This window comes from Chlamydotis macqueenii, chromosome Z, assembly GCF_036417535.1.
Source record: "Chlamydotis macqueenii isolate bChlMac1 chromosome Z, bChlMac1.mat, whole genome shotgun sequence".
NCBI classification, from domain to species: domain Eukaryota; kingdom Metazoa; phylum Chordata; class Aves; order Otidiformes; family Otididae; genus Chlamydotis; species Chlamydotis macqueenii.
Window position 1 is genome coordinate 54,435,054 of NC_141593.1, and position 19,772 is coordinate 54,454,825.

Here is a 19,772-nt window from a genome sequence, read left to right on the forward strand (position 1 = left end):
CTTGCAGGGTTTATCCTGTTTTCTTGTCTTGCCAGTCATTCTTCTGGTGTACCTGTGAGGTTTTCCTGCCTATCTGCAGTCCCTTGTGCTTATATTGTCCTTTGTCTGGCAACTTCTATGACTTTGATATCTCCTACATGCAGCTCTGCCTATCTTTCTTTGTCCTTTTGGCAATCTCCTTGCTCACATTGTTAGGCAAAACTGTATCTGGCTATGCCATCACAGTATTACACAACACTTACATGCTGTTGCTAGTTACACTGTTTTAGCATGCTTATATTGGGGTTTAAGGCAAGCTAATATTAATTACATCCAAATTAATTCACTTCTAATTTATATTGTGATGTCAGCCTGTGCTTTGGCTGCATTAGATGACATCCTGCTTCACTCAGAAGGACAACTGCAAATATCAGAAGTGCCTTTTCGTCCATAGTACAGTGACTCTCTTTAATGTCATAGTATAATACTATTAGTTAATATAATTTCAAGGGACAAATGGAAATATTGAACAAACTATTTGAAAAGCTCTTGAGCCATATGGCCCCACTAGAATATGACTGAGAACACTCATATGAAACTTCTCAGTTACTCATTTGACAGATGCTCAATTCTAGTTTGTTCTTCTACCAGTTTCATTATTTCATAAGATTCATGGTCTTTCCTAAGCTGAATTCTTACTAAAAAAAAAACTGATCGAATTTACTTTATCATTTTTTATTATTTTGACAAATGCTATTCACAGGTATCGATGTACTTGTAGATATAATTATTCAGTTATAAATAATATCAAAATGTGCAAATTGAAACTTGTAGGTAACAATTTACTGTATAAATTCTTCTTTGGAAGAAAATTATAGCTATATTATCATCAATAATGTGCTTTTAAAAACACTTTAAAGTGATTCTTGTAAGAAGTAATTGACTTCATAGTCCAATAATTATCATTCTAAAGAAATCAGAAAAGACTGTGGTATTTGTATGGGACATTAATCCTTACTTCTTTTTAGGGAATTTAAAGAATACAGAATGGAAAGGCTGAGATATGTTATGATGAAGATTAATAAATGCCACATGTCATAGAGGTGGACCGTGGTTCTGATATTTTTACCTGAATGAAACTATTCCAAAAAGACAAAGTGTGCTATTAAATGACAGTAATGTTCAACTAATGATGAATTTATGTGCACTTACAGATGTGAATGAATGTGATTTGAATTCCAACATCTGTATGTTTGGAGAGTGTGAAAACACTAAAGGTTCCTTCATTTGTCACTGTCAGCTAGGATATTCAGTCAAGAAAGGGACCACTGGATGCACAGGTAAAGCAAATTTCCAGCATATATGTCATGGTGTGCACATATCTTGGTTGACTTTCAGGTAAAATAAATGCAGAAGTGTTCACACACAAGTGAGAGATTGTTATCTGTACATAATAGTAAATATAAGAGTAAGTATTTTGTATTTGTCAGCATGTATCCAGAGTTTGAAAAGATACATTGCTTGACCTGTATCAGTATGATATGAGAGGCCCCTGACATAGCTGTAATTTTAATGGCAAAGCTTTTATCAGTATGGACTGAGGGAATATCTGTGGTACAAAACATAACACAGGTGGGCACAACTGCAGTTACATTGGAAGTATTTTATCAGTACTCATTCGTCATGCATCCTTAAAGTATGAACTCATCTGTCAACTAAACTGCAGGAAGTGACTCTGTAGTCTAAGAACAAGACACAAGGGAGGAAAAAAGTAAAATAAAAGAATGAAAAGAGATGATTATGTAAAAGGGAAAGTATATGCCATGCTTCAACCCATGCTAACAAAGAATCATGGTCATTTTCAAATGCTGCAAGTTTCTGTGATGGTTAAGTAGTACCTTGTCTTCTGCAAGCTGAGTCCACTGCATTCAGGAAGCTAAGTTCATAAAAAATATTCCTCTGGGAAAGTTGTCAGAATGTCTCCTATAATTTGATCTTTAAGAATTTGTTCTATAATTACTAAAATCTTGGACTGATCATTTTTATAACTGAAACGGGCATGTGCACCCAAAGGTCTCATCCCATTTTTAGACATACAAAGATTAGCATATTTAATATGTTAGGAAAATAGCTTTGATTTCACACTGAAAAGCAGTTGTAGGAAAGCAGACAAATTTTGTCATGTTTACAAAGAACAAAATGAAAATACAATTGTCACTATTTTTATTAATGTATAATACAAAGTAACTTGCTTGAATTGTTCTGTAGTCTTGAACATTTGCTTTTTGAAGGACTGCAAACATGCACAGCGGAAATAAGCAACATGTAAAAGGAATATATTTTGATGCTCCTGATGTAAATACTAGTAGTGTATTTTATTTTATGCTTGTAGACGTGGATGAGTGCGAAATTGGTGCTCACAACTGTGACGTGCATGCCTCCTGTGTCAATGTACCAGGAAGTTTTAAATGTAGTTGCAGAGAAGGATGGATTGGCAATGGTATTAAATGTATTGGTAAGTATGCAGAAAATAAAGCTCTTATATTTTTTCTTTTTTTCCCTTCACTTTCCCCTTCCCCTTTCCCTTAATGTGACTGTGATTCTGTCTGCTGCACTGTATGGATAGATGGGTGTGCAAAATTCTTATATTTCAGGGGTTTGATTTTCTGAGAAAAAGCCTGGGTTTGTCTCAGAAGCCTATCTGTATAACATCCAACTGAATTAACTATGTGTTTTACGAAGTTTGCATACAGCCTTAAGAATGTAGAAAATAAAAAAAAAACCCAGTCAAAAATAAAATGGAATTTGTTTTATGATTTCCTGCCAGTAAGATATTATTTCAGTAACTTAATACCATTTTTTGTAAAGGTTCTGTAGTATATCTAGTTTATTGGCCCTAGTATAAAGCAGATTGGACTTGAGGTATGGGAAACTTGATTCTACTTTTGCTGGGGTGCTAGAGTAGCCTCATGTTACCTTGCCTTCATTTTTTAGTTTGGTATGTAAAAGATTTTAACATTTACCTTTTTTTCAGACCATTTTAGGATCTATGGAAGAGGAGCTTCATTAAAGGATTAGGCTTTATTGGTGTAATAGGTGGGAAAAAAAAAATTACTATATTATGAGATTTGACTGCAAGCCAGATTTTCTAAGCTTTTTAGGCCGTATCTGAGAAAAAGGGCAAGGGCCCCTGATCTTGTTGTTATTCAATTAAAAATATGTGAGGTTCTACTAAGTAAATAAAAAGTCCCACTTGAATGAGAGAACTTTAAAAAGTTTTTTCCAGCAGTATCTTTGTAGTTAGAATAGCTCCTGGATATAGCGTGTTCTTCCAGGAGGCCACTCTGCAGGCAGGTGAGAAGGGACTGTTGGCTACCCGGTAGCGCTAGCTAGTGTGACTCATGTCATGGACCCATATGGCCATTGCCATCAAACATGCCCTTAAGGTGAAGGAATGTCTTTTCTTTTTTCTTTTTCTTCGTTTTTTGTTTTTGATCCAGGTTGACATCTGAGTAGATAAGAAAACTTGCATTAACTTTTGTGGGGTTACATTGTTGTAACATTCTTCTGTTACTTGAGAAGACTCTCCAAATGTGGAGCAGATTTTCACATAACTATATTTCTTTGATTTATTGTTTTTTTTTATCTCACTTTGAATTCAAGTTTTTTAAAGGATCTCAACATTCAAGTAAAGAGTCAGCTAACACCATCTGTTGCTTGGCAACATTATACTCGATTCCATACATTTTAATTTAAAGGAAGAAACACTAAAATGAAATCACTATAGATTAACCCTGTATCCTCTAATGAGAACTTTGTATATTTATGGAGATGTAAATCATCTTTGCAGTTGTACGTGTTAGCTTGACAGTTAATTTTAAGCCAAGTGTAGTAACAACTCTCTTACCACTTGCACTCTTTTGGCCCTTGATGTGCAGATCTTGATGAGTGCTCCAATGGGACCCACCAATGCAGCGTGAGCGCTCAGTGTGTGAACACTCCAGGCTCATACCGCTGTGCTTGTGCAGAGGGATTCACTGGGGATGGATTTGCTTGTTCTGGTAAGAGGTTTCTGTGAAAGCTGACTTATCACTGTTTCTGTTGTATGGAAGCTTTGCAAATTAAATCTAAGCTCAAAGTGTAGGATAATAAATGTAAAAGTGTCTTTAAAGATCAGGAGATTTCCCTTCTGCTGAAGAAATGCTGACAAAGGCAACTGATTGATATTTTGATTTGTGTGCCAAATTGGACCCACTGGGCCCATTTGTTGGGTGAAGTTCCTGTCTGCTTCTTCCTCTTCCTCCTCATCCTCCTTGTCCTCCTCCTCCTCCTGCTGAAAATAACTTTGTATGTGCAATTCACTTAATAAAATTTGTCTTTTGAATGTATTTTATGTCAAAGTACTGTAGCAATTTATGCCAGGATACAAAGTTTTGACTTTGTAAGCAAAGCATTCAATTTATTTGTCAAAACTAATGGTACTGAATCTGCCTTGCATCATTTAAAAAAAAAATTAAATTTGTTAGTGAAAACAAATATAAGGAGTAAGGAATCATGGCAGGGTAAAAGGAGTAATTTTGGAAATGACATTATATTTGCTTTTCTGTATCCTTTCAATTTACTTCATCTTCAGATGTAAATGTTTTGTATCAACAATACTCAACAGCACTATTATTTTGAATGTCAGAAAAATACTATTTCTGTTTTAGCTAGTGAAATGTGTAGTTCTTAAGAAATTTTCTGTCTCACGTAGATATTGATGAGTGTGCAGAAAATGTTAATCTATGTGAAAATGGACAGTGTTTGAATGTCCCTGGTGCCTACCGTTGTGAGTGCGAAATGGGATTCACTCCTGCCTCAAACAGCAGGTCCTGCCAAGGTAAGCCACTGGTACTTCAAGTTCGTGTTCTGAGTTTGGATTGGCTGCTATAAAGCAGATTACAAGAAGTGCTGGAAGGACCTCAACCTGGAAGCTGAATATTCAGGACATGCTTCACATATAAGTAATTTCTTCAAACAAGGATTATTTTACAAGGTGAATTATGTTGAAGGTAGCTTTCATCTTTTTATGAAATTTTCCTGGCCTTGGTCTGAAAATCCCAGACTAGAGATTTGGCTCAGTAATTTTGTTTTTTTAATTATTTATCTTCTTTATGTCATTAGTGAAGACTGTGTAGAAAGTTCTGTGTTCATCACTGTTTTATTTTGTGTGTTTGCATAGGAAGCACAAAATACATTTCAGTGACCTCATTTTAAAATAAATGTTTTCAGGAGAATTGAAGTATGCAAATCACTGCTATATTTGACAAGTTTGTAACACTCCTTAAAATGCATACTGGAGGTTTCTTATCATCACCTTTTCACTCTCAGTAATGTACCAGGTTATCTGAAGCACAAAAGGAATTATTATCTTTCTAGTACAATTCAGTTCCAAGAGAACTGTATATTAGATAAAGTATTTTTAGCTGGTGCTCCAAAGCTTTTTAACTTATTTCATATTTAATGGTGAAAACCTCATAATGTCTTAGGAAATAGAAATTCTTGACAAGACACTAAAATCAGATTCCAAAATGTAGTCTCTAAAATTCAGTCCACAACTTGACATGTTCAAATGTTCAGATGTATATGTATGAATCAGACTTCTAGCCATAGGAAAACTGCAGATGCTTCTGAAAAATTACCTGTGCAACTGTTTTGATCAGATCTGTTAATAGTTACCAAGTATTGTCAATCGTCTGTACTTTATTTCTCAGTGCAGTTCTGTTAGTTGTATCTATGCCAAGAGATATCAGCCAATCAGTGTTTTGAAAAACAATGTGACTCTAATTCTTGGGACAGCAAGTCAGCAGCATTTCACTTTTCAGTTGGTCCACAACAGTGCTCTGAAAAATAAATTGAAAGATTCTGGAAAAATGCTTGGCATATTGGCATATTACTGTGATTCCAACAGAGATCTGAAAGTGTTCCACAGATTAAATTGTGCTGTTGGAGAACTAAAAGATTTGGTGATTAATATTTAAAATAAGTTATCTTTTCTTTTTTTAAAAGTTGATATATTAATTTTTCCTGTACTAAGGTGACTCCTTGGCTGATTTCTGCAGTCAAGGGACAAAACCCAAAGCCCTTTAGTACAATAATTGTAATACAAATAATTCTTGCGATTTCTTCACAAATCCCTTCAGATGTCAGTACATTAGCTTCTCAAGGATATGGTCTTTTCCATAACTTCATAAGGCTTTATCTGAACACAAGTTATGTTCATTACCTGATTTGGAGGTCGTTCCATGGCTTTACTCTAATGTACTCAGAAACCTTCCTTTAGTTTCCAATATAAATTTACTCAGGACTGTCAGATATTAGGCACTTATCTTAAATTTCATTTTCCCTTAAAAATTTATCTCTCTCTCCCTCAAAAGTTACCCCTTCTCATCTGTTACTATAAAGGGGCATTATATCACTTCTCAAGCTTTAGCTAAGGCAAGCAAGCCAAGTTGAAAATAGATCTTTCTTTAGTCATTTTAATATCCCTTTTTTACACCTCATCCAATTTTAGTTCATCACACTTGAACAGAGCACTGTACACAGAATTTCAAAGGAAGATTTAGCTGTGCATTGTAAAATTATATTAATGCTTTCCCCTTTCCTGTCTTTGCTAAAAATAGCTCACTAATATGTGCTACAGTTGCATTTGCCTTTTGCGCAGCTGCATTATTTTGGCAAGTTAAAAGTCTTCCAGTCAGATGGTACATGCAGAGTCTTACCTTACTTACCTTCAGCTCAGAAGTCCTTTGTAGTTTGTGTCTAAAACTGTAATTTTGCACTCTGCTGTTAGTACTTAACAGCTTTTCTAGCACTGCAGTTGACAAAGTCATCTAGTTCTCTGTCAGTGTCTTTCAGCTTTATTTTGTCTTCGATTTACATGAGTACACAGTCAGCCCTTTAGTGCATTTTAGCTCACCTATATGTACTTACTGGTTTAATATGGGCTTGAGAAAATCATAGATAATTCTTCCGATACTTCTTTTGTCTGTATTTCTTCTCCGAGAAGATATAAGTAACTGTTGATACCTACTCTCTCTCTTTCTTCTTAGTATACTCTTTTTTTCTGAGAATGATATTTTGAAAATCTTACTTGCCCCTAGTAAGAAATGTCGCAGACAATGAGCTAGGAAATGACTGATACCTCTGTATGGTGTTACACTTCATTCTATTTAATGCATATTTTGAAAGGAACTTACTGGCTTTTCGACTTAGCTTTCATTTTGAGTCCTGAGAAGTTAGTTTTGGTATTTTTACTTCACACTGGGTAAAACAGGAGTAGGTAACAAACAGTTTAATGGAGAATGCCTCACAAATCCCTAGCTACAGCAATAGCATTCTACCCAAAACCAAAAGTGATTACTCAGTGTTAGTTTTAAAAATACTTTGTTTAAGTTACTTTAAGTTACTTCATTTGCTTTTAGTAGTACAACACACTATTGTAATATTAATGTAGTAATGATATGTAACTTTCTGTTCTTAATATATTTATTCAGATATCGATGAATGCTCCTTCCAGAACATATGTGTATTTGGTACCTGTAATAATCTACCAGGAATGTTTCATTGTATCTGTGATGATGGCTATGAACTAGATCGAACTGGGGGAAACTGTACAGGTATGTCTCTTCTATTCAGAAATATGTCAAGTCTTACTTTATTTTAATGGCACCAAGTTAATTTAAAGATGAGTTCAAAAAACATGCATCGTATTCTCTTACAACAATAAGAGTATGTTTTTCCCCACTAAACAAGTAATGTGTAGAATTGCATGCTGTGGATTTAGTTTAAGAATGGGAAAAAAAATAATGCCTTCTTAAATACAGCTGTACAAATGTTATTCCTAAATGTTTGATGAATTATTAGTAGTTCTTTTGTTCAGTTTCAGCTAAAATTCACTTACATTTGAAATTTTCTTGGCCATTTTGTCTTAAAAAGTAGAATTATTATTCTTTTATGTCCAGTGAGCAGATTTATAAACGTAATCTTCCTGTTTTAGATATCGATGAATGTGCTGATCCCATTAATTGTGTTAATGGTCTTTGTGTAAATACTCCCGGAAGGTATGAGTGTAATTGTCCTCCTGACTTCCACCTGAATCCTACTGGAGTGGGTTGTGTTGGTAAGTAAAAGCTACCTGAAGTAATAGTTTAGAAACCACAGCTAAGGTGACTGTTTTGATGCAAATGAGAGTAGCAATGTAGAAAAATTACACTTCCACATGCTGCATATCCTGTTACATAGTTCTCTAGAGATGGAGTTAATTATTTTAACTAATTAATGATGTTTATAGTTTCTTTAAAATACATCTTTTTAAAAATTATCAGAACATATTTTATCTGCATTCACATTCTCTTGACAGGCAACAAATCTCATTTTAAAAACTGATTTCTTTAATCCTAGATATGTCTTGGGACTGATTTATGTTTTTAGCTTACTTCTAAACTGGAATTAAAACTTCTGGTACCCATTTGGCTGGAAATAAAGTAAAAAAAAAATTTCACTGTAATTTATGTACTTACACAGACTTAAAGTGAATTTTCACTACTTTTCCCCCATGCTACATCATATTTGTCTATCATGTGATTAGAGTGTATACTAGCAGCCTAGGGAAGTTTGGGGGAAGAAGGAGGTTGAGAGAGGGGCTTAGGTTCAGCCATAATGATTTGTGTGTGATCCTGGGAAAGCCTTCTAACTTCTTGTTTGGAAAACAGCCTTTCTATTTTATTACCTTGGGAAGACTCAAATTCTCCTGAATTGGCAGTTAGAACTCTATCCATTTGCTACATGTTTCCAATAATACATTGTGGTGGCAAATAAATATATTCTAAGCAAATAATTTCTAAAGAAATGCAAATTTCCTTTAGAACAAGCTTTATTGCTCATCTTTTCTGTGTTTCTCCATTTTCTACCTATGAATATTCTCTGTTGCTTCTCTGGTCCTGTTTGTGACCTTTAGATGTCCACAATCTTGACCAATTTATTCTAAAACTTCAAGCTGAAGTTTTTAAAGATGACATTAATTTAAGTAATCTATTGAATTGGAAACCTGTATTTCTGTCTCCCATAGACTCTTCTGACAATTCCTGCTTTGATACTTTTCCTTTACAGTTCCTGTCTGACTTAAGCTTTTAGCTCTGCCTTATCTGAAGCAATGAAATCCTTCCTTTTTGGCTCACTTCTGCAGCATGTAACTACTAAGATACTCGTTCTTTCCAACAGTCGTGTGTACCATCAGCCCTGCAAGCCCTGAATTATGACCAGAGAATTTAAGTGATCTCTGAAGAAGCTTATGAGAATAAGTTATGCTAGCTGACTTGTGTTTCGCTAAAAAATGGGAATTTGAGTTGCCACTGTACTTTGAGACAAGTTGTCCCAATGACACTTTTAACAGGGGTCCCATGTTTCCTCAGGGGAGTCTCCACAGTGGAAGGATAAATCTAGCAACTCTAGAGTTCCAAATGAGAGAGCAAGCCCACCATCTCTGAAGAAAAAATGTTAAATAACTATTTGGCCCTCCCTTCTTTCTGTCCTGAGGAAATACTAGTAGGGCCGTGTCTCTCTCTGATACAAAGACACTTTTCGTTTCCCTTGTGTAAGAAGCATTTTTAGTTTCTCAACAGCTGATTGTACAGAAAGAGACTCCCAAGACTTAGCCTTCTGTGCAAACATGGGGGTTTTGGTTGGATTTTGGATTTTTTTCAAGTTCAATTTCAGACAGTGGCAGAACTGGAATCCACTTATCTATCTGTGGGAGGAGCTGCAAGCCTTGGGTGTACACTTTTCATCTCTCTACAGTCTGATTCTATAACAGAGTGCAAAAAACACTCAGTGAACATTCAGCTTTTCTTTTTTACAAGGGTAAGCAAAACCCCTGCTTCCCAGGAAGTATCGTCAGAGTAAGATAATAGAAATAAAGCCCAAATCCATTACTGAAATGAGACTTTTTTTAGAAGCCCTTGAAGAGATAGGGCACCTTGTGCAACTAAAAGCATATTAGTTATACTATTTTGTATAATTATAGGCATTGTTAGGTTTTGAACTTTTTTCTTTCACCAGAAGATCTCATCTGTAGTATTTCCAGAGGGTTAAATGATTTTGCATGGGAAGTAGAAACAGGGAGTTGCTATTGCAATGTAGCTATACTAGTTCTGGTTCTAGATCCGGTATGCTTTGAGTATGTCTACTTTACTGACTTACGCAGTCCAAAGAGGGCAGAACTGAAGTTCACTTTTCTTGTGATCCTTTATACAGTCTCAGGACTGCAATTCTAAATTGCAGCTTCACTTGCAATGATGTTTGTGTCACTGGCACATGGCAAAACATTACCTAGTTTTCACTATAAGCTTGTAGTCATTTGGAGAAAACCCCCACAGAGGCTAGTAGACCTCACCAAGAAAAATGGAATTTTGTTGCTTCTGGGCAGCGCGAGATGTGCTGAAAAATGTTCCAGAAACTTGTTGTCAAAGGACAGCAGCTTCTGGTTCTCTTCAATAGCACTGTCTCTTGCACACTTGAGAAAAAAGGCAGAGGAATTTAAATTACAGTTCTTTTCAGAAGAAATAGAAATATTATCCTTGGCAAAGAGGAGCATGGTGCCGTGTCAGGACAGTTTGTGTGAGGATTAAACCGAAATCTAAAACTCTTGGTGGACTTGGTATCTATATTCTGCTAGAGAATTCCAGGCTCTGCCTTCATTCCAAGCTCTGTTGTCTCCTGTTGTTTTTAATGGACCTGAGGTCTTGGGCTGAAGCTATCTTCCAAAATGGTCATTGTTTTTCATTTTTCCCAGGAAGAGTGAAGCCACATCTCTTCTTGGCTTCTTTTAAAAAGGCAGATGTCTCATGCTGTCATGAATGGAGAAAAGCATGGAATTCCTCTGAGAACAGGAGGAGATAGGTATTTTCAGACTAACTGCATTTGGATTGTTTCGGCTTAGGTCCACAATGAGAACAGGATGTGCCTTTTTAAAAACACAGTGCATTTTACTCTTTTCTAACATTGTCTTAAAAAAAAAGAAAAAGGACTTCCACTCTTAACATATGCTGATCAGTGATCTCAAGCAAATGTTGCTTCTAGGGAGATAAAAATATCCTGCTTGAAGCTGAAGGCTCAGAGGTACAAAATACATAGGCCTCTGTGACTCAATTCTTAACTGAGTATTTTAGCTTTTCAACAGCGTGCATCTATGGTGAGATACTGAAATTTGTTGTAGAATATGTGGAGCCCAGGAATACCCTTCTTTTTCACAATCTCTGCTGCAGTGTGCTCTTAAAACTGCAGAAGGATTCACCCAGACTTGTCTGTTAATGCTTAAATTTGAATAAACTTAAATCCTTTGCAAAGCTTGAAGGCTTTCTCTTGGTTGTTGTTAAGACTTTGTAAAAAAAAATTCTGAAAATTAGTGTGAAGTTGGGTTTTTATAGTAGTTCCTAACAGTTCAGAAAGTTGCCTTCAAGTTTCTTTCATAGATATGTCCCAAACCTCAGGATAATTTAAAAACCTGTGTCATATCAAGACATTTGTTAAACTCTGGAAATTTTGAAAGTATGAGCTACCCACATTTATGGTAGCGTGTTCACCTTACTCCATGTAAGTTGCTAAGGCTGTGGCGTCTGGCACTTGCTGCAAGCAATAAATTAAAAATGTGGTACTTCTTGGTAAAATATGCATTTGGGAAATCATTGAAAAATTCATTTGTAAGTTTCTTAGTCATACCATTAACAGAAATAGTAAAAATGCAAAAAGATACGGCAGCCTTTATACAATGAAAAAACAAGAACAAAAAAAAATTAATTTCTGTGCTTTGTTAGAGGCAGTCTTTGATAGCAGGTTAATTCATAGAAGTGATCTTCGGAATTATAACACTACTCTTGAGGAAATTAGTGTTCATCTTATTTGGCTGTAATAAGAAATACTGTAATAATTTACTATCCTCTCATTCCTTATGTTTATGACTCACAGCTAGTTGCCATCCATTTTTAAATAATAAGGAAATAATATGTGCAGCAGTAAGAAAGCTCATAGCTTTACTTCTCTTAGATCCCTTCTAAGAATTAGTTCATTCTGCTAATAACAGCAGTTACCTAAATCATTAAGTTATGGTTTTAATGAACTAACAAACTAATTTTCCTCAACGCTACTGCACATTTGGATTATTTGTTTCAATGTTACTGATTTTTGGAGAATTTCTTTGCCAGTGGAAGAATTATTCCAGTGACATGACTGTGTTCTGTGATTCCATAGAAAAGTATGTAAATTTTTCTAATTCCACAAGAAAGAATCACAGCCTAGTCACAATCAGAATATGGAGGAGAGATACTAACAGCAAACTACAGCAAGGTTTCCGATATTATAGAATCATAGAATAGTTTGGGTTTAAAGGGACCTTTAAAGGTCATCTTGTGCAATCTGCCTGCAAGGAGCAGGGACATCTCTAACTGGATCAGGTTGCTCAGAGCCCCGTCCAGTCTGGCCTCGAATGTTTTCAGGGATGGGGAATCCACCACCTCACTGGGCAACCTGTTCCAGTGTTCCATGCCCTCAATGTAAAAAATGTATTACTTATGTCTAATATAAATCAATGCTGTTTTAATTGAAAACCATTACTCCTTGTCCTATTGCAACAAGCGCCGGTAGAAAGTTTCTCCCCATCTTTCTTAGTAAGTCCCCTTTAAGTATTTAAAGGCCACAATAAGGTCTCCCCAGAGCCTTCTTTCCTCCAGGCTGAACAACCCCAACTCTCAGCCTGTCTTCGTAGAAGAGTCGCTGTAGTCCTCTGGACTTGTGGCCCTCCTCTGGACTTGTGCCAACGGGTCGATGTCCTTCGTGTCTTGGAGGCTCCAGAGCTGGATGCAGTACTCCAGGTGGGGTCTCAACAGAGCAGAATAGAGGGGCAGAATCACCTCCCTGGACAAGCTGACCACACTCCTCTTGATGCAGCCCAGGATGCGGTTGGCCTTCTGGGCTGCAAGGGCACATTGCTGGCTCATGTTGAGCTTCTCATCCACCAGCACTCCCAAGTCCTTCTCTTCAGGGCTGCTCTCGAACCATTTTCCTCTCCAACAAGGAGAGGTGCTATGCTGGGCCTTGTTCTCACCAGCAAGGAGGAGTTTGTGGGGAATCTGGAGCTCAAGGGCAGCCTTGGCTGCAATGATCATGAGATGGTGGAGTTCAGTATCCTTAGGGCAGCGAAAAGAGCACACAACAACTCACTACCCTGGACTTCAGGAGAGCAGATTTTGAACTTTTCAAGGATCTGATTGACAGTACCTCGGGAGTAGTGCTAGAGGGAAGGGGCCCAAGAAAGCTGGTTAATATTGAAGGATCACCTCCTCCAAGCTCAGGAGCAATGCATCCCAACAAAGAAGTTGGGCAAAAATGCCAGGAGGTTTGCATGGATGAATGGGGAGCTCATGGACAAACTTAAACACAGAAAGGAAGCCTACAGAGAGTGCAAGCAAGGACAGGTAAGCTGAGAGGAGTACAGTGATGTTGTCCAAGCAGCCAGGGATCAGGTTAGGAAAGCAAAAGCCCTGACAGAATTAAATCTGTCCGGGAACATCAAGGGCAAGAAGAAAAGTTTCTGTAGGTACTTTGGACATAAAAGGAAGACTAGGGAAAATGTAGGCCCTCTCTGGAAGGAAATGGGAGGCCTGGTTGCCCAGGATATGGAGAAGGCTAAGGTACTCAAGGGCTTTTTTGCTTCGTTCTTTACTAGCAAGTGCTCTAGCCTCACCACCCAAGTCACAGTAGGCAAAAGCAGGGTCTAGGAGAATGAAGAACCACTCACTCTAGGAGGAGAGTAGGTCCGAGACCATCTAAGGAACCTGAAGGTGCACAGGTCCATGGGACCTGATGAGATGCTTCCACGGGTCCTGAGGGAACTGGTGGATCAAGTTGCCAAGCCGCTGTCCATCATATATGAGGGGTCGTGGCAGTCCAGTGAGGTTCCCACTGACTGGAAAAGGGGAAACATAACCCCCATTTTTAAAAAGAGAAGCAAGGAAGACCAAGGGAACTACGGGCCGGTCAGTCTTACCTCTGTACCTGGCAAGATCATTGAGCAGATCCACCTGGAAACCATTCTAAGGCACGTGGAATATATGGAGGTGACTGGTGACAGCCAGTCAGCTTCACTAAGGGCAAATCATGCCTGACAAGTTTGGTGGCTTTCTGTGACAGGGTTACAGCATTGGTGAATAAGGAATGAGCAACAGACATCATCTACCTGGACAGAGCATTTAACACTGTCCCACCTGACATCCTTGTCTGTAGACTGGAGTGACATGGACCACTCAGTGGGTAAGGAATTGGCTGGCTGGCCACACTCAGAGAGTGGTGGTCAACAGCTCAATGTCCAAGTGGAGATCACTGACAAGTGGTATTCCTCAGGCATGGGTATTGGTGTCACCAAAATTGGGAATGAAACTCCTTAACACCAATATAGCATTAAGAAGCAAGCAGTCTTTATTGCGGCGCTGGATGCATGGGTGATCCTTCCACCTAGCATACATGCCAGTCTAAAAATCCAAACAGAATATATTCAGTAACTTCATACATAATCATCAACAATTCCCAGAATATTGATACATAGTCATTAATTTTCCTAGAAATCATTATAATATTCCCTGTGTGCTTGCACATGCTCAGTGTTTTGAGTCGAGGGTCATCTGGCGTCCTGGGCTTCGTCAGAGCGCCCCTTCCTTGAATCCGCTGGTTGAGTTTTCTTTAAAATCTCCATATATCATCTTGAGAACAGGTCACAGTGTTCCTTGATCTTCTTTGTTTCCAAAGTACTGGCTCAGGACCTGTTTACACTCCCTCCTTAAGGCCTACCTTTGTTCTGCCATCCCTCTTAATTATCCCAGATACGCTAGGCTAACTTGTAACAAACAGAGTAATAACTTTTCTTGACAATCCTCTACCAGTTCTCTCTAAGGATTAATAGATTACTTATGAAGTCTAGCTTATGTGACTGCAGTTACATAGATAGCAAAAGCTGCCTAATATTTCTACAATTTTCAAAAATCATATTGTTCTAAAACTGTATTGCTTAATCATTTTATGTCATATAACATATGGAACTGGCACTATTTAACCCTTTTGTAGGCAACATGGACATAGTGGGATGGAGTGCACCCTCTAGATAGAGTGCAACACCAAGCTGTGTGGTGCGGTCAGCACGCTGGAAGGGAGGGATGCCATCCAGAGGGATCTTGACAGGCTGGAGAGGGGGGCCCATGCAAACCTCGTGAAGTTCAACAAGGCCAAGTGGAAGGTCCTGCACATGGCTTGGAGCAATCCCAAGCACAAATTTTCTGTAGAGAAAGACCAGGACTAGTATATGTGCTAGAGTATGGTGTGACTTTGGAAGACATACGAACATTTTAAACTCATTTCTGGGTACTCAGGAAGCTGAAGCTACCCGTTTTCCCAGCTCTCAACATCAATAACTGTCACTGTGCATAAGTGTTTTGAGCTTGCCAATGACTTAAAAAGCACAATGTTATCTGAATTCTCGTTTCTAAATATGAAATGTTAAAATTAATTCCTACTGTTCCTTTCTCTGGATCATTGTATGCAGCTATAGTCATTTGTGCTTTATACGCAGATAACCGTGTTGGCAATTGCTACCTGAAGTATGGACCACGAGGGGATGGGAGCCTGTCCTGCAACACTGAAATTGGGGTTGGAGTCAGTCGTTCCTCATGCTGCTGCTCTCTGGGAAAGGCTTGGGGAAACCCCTGTGAGACGTGTCCACCTGTAAACAGCAGTAAGGAAATATTCTGTTATTCTCCCCCCACTTCGTATTATAGAAGATGCAAACAAGGGATAGAAAAAGTATTTGGAATCTTTTACGGTATTACCTTTATTTAAAAAACTTATTTTCTTCATGAGGCAGCGTTCTGGCACAGTTATAAAAGAGAATCTCCCTGCTACTCTCAAAGTGATGATGCAGAGGTGTGGACCTGAGTGTCAGAAGACCTGACCTTTAGTCTTCTGTGACTGACTCGGTGCCTGTTCTCACAGTAAAAAATTTGTGGTAACTTTAGAATATTCTTCCTGCTGGACCAGGCCCATAAACTTTGGGTAGTTTTGGGCACTTTATTTTATTTTGCTTTTACTTTTCTCTCATTAAAAAAAAATTAAGGTGGTTGGAGATATGTGTATAAGTCTTAAGAATGGAATGGATTGCGTGCATCTACTGGGAGTTTTTACTCAGCAACTACATGTTAGTATGGAAATAAACTAGTTAATAATGTTTAGAACTCAAATTATGCCTTTAATTTGGAAAGCTGCAGTAGTTCTCAAAGGAGTGTTGGTAACTGTTGGGTAGCTATTTCTGAGTCATTCTTGAGTGCTTTCAAAACTGTTACCCAGTGATTCTTACTAACTTTGTAGAGTTTTGAAGATCTTTGAATAAATAATGCAACAGAAATGTTAAGCATGTTGTTCTTAACAGTCTCACAACAGTATGAATTCAAATTTTAACATATATCTTTATTGATGGTATACTGACATTTCATATTCAAGAACTAGTCGAAATGCAAAATATGTGCCTTTATAATGGCACAGTAGGGAGAAAACAACAGTGTGCCTACCCTAAGAGTATCTGAGGTTATGGTGATATTTTAAGCAGAACTCTTAATCTTACCTTGATTTTCTACTAATCTAATGCATTTGCTTTATCTGCTGTAAATAACTCCAGAATAGTAGAAAACTAATGAGTGTAAGGAAAAAGACTCATTAAAAACACAAATTAAATTTTATGTTTATGTTGATACCATTTTATTCCTCATATGACTGACATGCTTTGTCTTGCTGTACTTTACTTTAGCGGAATATAATACTCTCTGTCCAGGGGGAGAAGGATTCAGACCAAATCCCATCACCATTATTTTAGAAGGTGAGTTTTTTGTAAATGACTGTGATGGCTGGTAATAAAAAAAAAGTGTTGTCTTCAGGGAAGTGTATACAGGAACTATATTTTGCAGAAATCATTGCATTTAGTGCAAAGCAAAACCCTCTACTAATAAGGATTGGACAACAACATGGTGAAAAGAAGGCATACTCTAAAAGAATATTGAAGAAGTCTATATTCTTCATATATTGACTTCATATATTGAAGAAGTAGGAAAATAAGCCTGTTGTGTGCCTCCTTACTTTATATGGCCTTTGACATTGGCCCTGAAGGATAAGTCATTTATGAAAATTATAGCTTATCAGTGGAAGGTATAATTTTCAGGAAATACTCATTGGACAAAGAAACTCTGGTTCCAGTGAGTGTGCAGGAATGAGGAATTAGATGCCAAATTCCTGTGAACAGTAATGGAAGTTGGAGTTCATGGGCTCATAAAGCTGAAACGTGCTCCTGAAAAGCTATTTAAATGGAAGAGAATGAGCATCTCAACCATGCTTTCATGAAGAACAATTTAGAAGCAAAAAAAAAATCCACGTGACAGTTAAAAGCTACTAGTTGGTAAAATTTCTGGGGAGTACTTAAAGTCTCCTGTTTCTTTTCATTCTAGAATGAAAATATGGTGGGTTTTTTTTTCTCTGTTTTCAGACATTGATGAATGTCAGGAACTGCCAGGTCTCTGCCAAGGTGGAAATTGCATCAATACTTTTGGCAGCTTCCAGTGTGAATGTCCAAAAGGCTACTACCTCAGTGAAGAGACAAGAATCTGTGAAGGTTGAGTCCCTTGAAACTTCCTTCTCTATCACAGTGCAGTTATTACGAAAAACACTGTCATTCTTATCCTTAAATACATAAGTGGATATGGTACTCACACCCTTACCTAAAATCTTCTCTAAAATCATTATGTTTGGCACCAGTGATATGATTAATATAAAACTTGAAATGCAAAACTTGAATATACTTATGTTTATTTCTACATGACAGGTCTCAGCTATGTGTATTCAGTAAACTAAGGTCATTATTAATGGTTTCTGGTTTCTCACTTCAACATCTTGTATCCCCTACTAGTTTCACTAGGCTCCCTGTATTTTAAGTGAGAAAAGTTGTCCTCTTCACAGTATTTCAGAGTAGCAGTTTAATGTACACAATGTGAAGTAAAGTTAATATTGGTCTTCATTTTGTGTTTGAGATTTGTCATAACTGTTAGGACCAAAAATTGTAAATATACCCAAAAATGTTAAGAATCTTTCGTGGTTTCTCCTAGTTTGGAGTGTTGTCAGTCAGCTTCCCCTTCTTCATTCACTTTATGAGAAAAGAGTAATTGTCGGCTTTCAAAACAGAGCCTGTGAATCCTGAGGCTTTGCTAATCTCACATGAAAAAAAAAACCTGACCAAACTGGGTTTGAAATTAAAATTGTATGAGCAAAAAAAAAGTCTGTTCTGGTTCTGGCTAGAATAGAGTTAATTTTCACCTGAGCAGGGAGAGGAACTGGAGCTGGTGGCACCTGTGGCTGGGGGACACAGCTGGGACAGTTTACTAAAAAACCAACAGCTGGGGGGTTTTACCCAAATTGGCCAAAGGACCATTCCACACCATGTGACATCATGCTTAGTGGCTAAAGTGGGGACGGTGCTGAGAGGCAGGTTTGCTACCCGGCAGGGAGCTGGGCATTGGGATCCACCATAAATATTATACTGTAAATTGCATGCTGAGTATACTCTGTTGCTGGTTTTGTTTTCCATCTCTGTTTTCTCTTCTTCTGTTCTTCTCTTAAAGTGTTTTTATTCCAACCAATGAGTTTTGACTTTCTTTTTTTCACGATTCTCCCCATCCCACTGCAGCGGCAGTGAGGGGGAGAGTGAGCAAGTAAAAAAGTCTTACACCCCAAGTGCCTTAAATATGCAGATCTAAGGTTAGAACAGCAAGACTATGTGATAATTTGGCTTGCTTATTTCTAAATAGAGTACTTAAAAGGTCATTTCTCAGTGGAGTGGTGAACACATTGACTGAACTGAGAAGTAACAGTAACATTGCTGGGAGAAGAGGGCCTGAATGTCTTTTGTGGAGCTGGTGGGGCACAAGGTGCTCTAGTTTCAATGGTAAATTCAATAAATTTGAGTTTATTTGGAGTGTTCTCCTGCATTTCACTGGCTGGACTTAATAGAAGATAATGGTATTACTTTTCAGCAGCTGTTACAATAGCTACTTAACCCAAATCTGAGCTATAGTTTCCAAGCTAGCCTTTAAATGAAACGTATTTATTATCTTAGCATGGTTTATTATGGTCATATTTCTCAGAAACACTTGCTAGGACTTGGTCCTCTTTTCCCTTGTTAATTGTAGTGTTTTCACTTGGTCTCTAGATATTGATGAGTGTGTTGCACATCCTGGTGTCTGTGGTCCTGGCACCTGCTACAATACTTTGGGAAACTACACCTGCATTTGCCCACCTGAATATATGCAGGTGAACGGAGGACATAACTGCATGGGTATGCAAAATGTCATCTTTACTAGAACTATCTGAATATCAGACTGTTTTGGGGCCGGACTCTCTGCTTAAAATTTCCTTGCAGACGAGGCCAGTTCTAAAGCCTTGTATTGCTTTTTCCTACCTTTAACTCCTAGTTATGTGATGTAGCCAGGAAAGAGATCCCAATGACTGATGTGCAGTGTTCAAGTGCTGTTACTCGTTAATAGAACTCAGAAATCTTTATGCTCACTAGTAATTTCCAAATGGTAAGGTTTACTATACAAGTGGATCTGATGAGCATCTACAGTGTATTTCTGATTTTTTGGGAATTTTTGTTTTTCATCCTTGGGTCTCTGAATGAA

General features: G+C 37.6%; 1 protein-coding gene and 1 long non-coding RNA gene across 6 annotated transcripts in view; one reads left to right on the plus strand and one right to left on the minus strand.

Annotated features, from left to right (window-relative positions):
* FBN2 (fibrillin 2) overlaps positions 1-19,772 on the plus strand; it is a 174,131-nt gene that overhangs the window by 121,075 nt on the left and 33,284 nt on the right. For all 3 annotated transcript variants that reach the window (XM_086771566.1, XM_086771565.1, XM_086771567.1), the window contains 10 exons: positions 1,194-1,319; positions 2,372-2,494; positions 3,918-4,040; positions 4,733-4,858; positions 7,515-7,637; positions 8,018-8,140; positions 15,632-15,793; positions 16,859-16,927; positions 17,588-17,713; positions 19,304-19,429. In XM_086771566.1, coding sequence (XP_086627692.1) covers positions 1,194-1,319; positions 2,372-2,494; positions 3,918-4,040; positions 4,733-4,858; positions 7,515-7,637; positions 8,018-8,140; positions 15,632-15,793; positions 16,859-16,927; positions 17,588-17,713; positions 19,304-19,429 — 1,227 coding nt within the window. The remainder of the gene's footprint in view (positions 1-1,193; positions 1,320-2,371; positions 2,495-3,917; positions 4,041-4,732; positions 4,859-7,514; positions 7,638-8,017; positions 8,141-15,631; positions 15,794-16,858; positions 16,928-17,587; positions 17,714-19,303; positions 19,430-19,772) is intronic.
* LOC147596350 (uncharacterized) overlaps positions 14,465-19,772 on the minus strand; it is a 48,994-nt gene continuing 43,686 nt past the window's right edge. For 2 of the 3 annotated variants that reach the window (XR_015261519.1, XR_015261521.1), the window contains exons 3-5: positions 15,888-15,989; positions 15,655-15,781; positions 14,465-15,338 (exon numbers count right to left, since the gene is read on the minus strand). This is a non-coding gene — a long non-coding RNA (uncharacterized LOC147596350). The remainder of the gene's footprint in view (positions 15,339-15,654; positions 15,782-15,887; positions 15,990-19,772) is intronic. The other variant, XR_015261520.1, reaches the window with a different exon arrangement.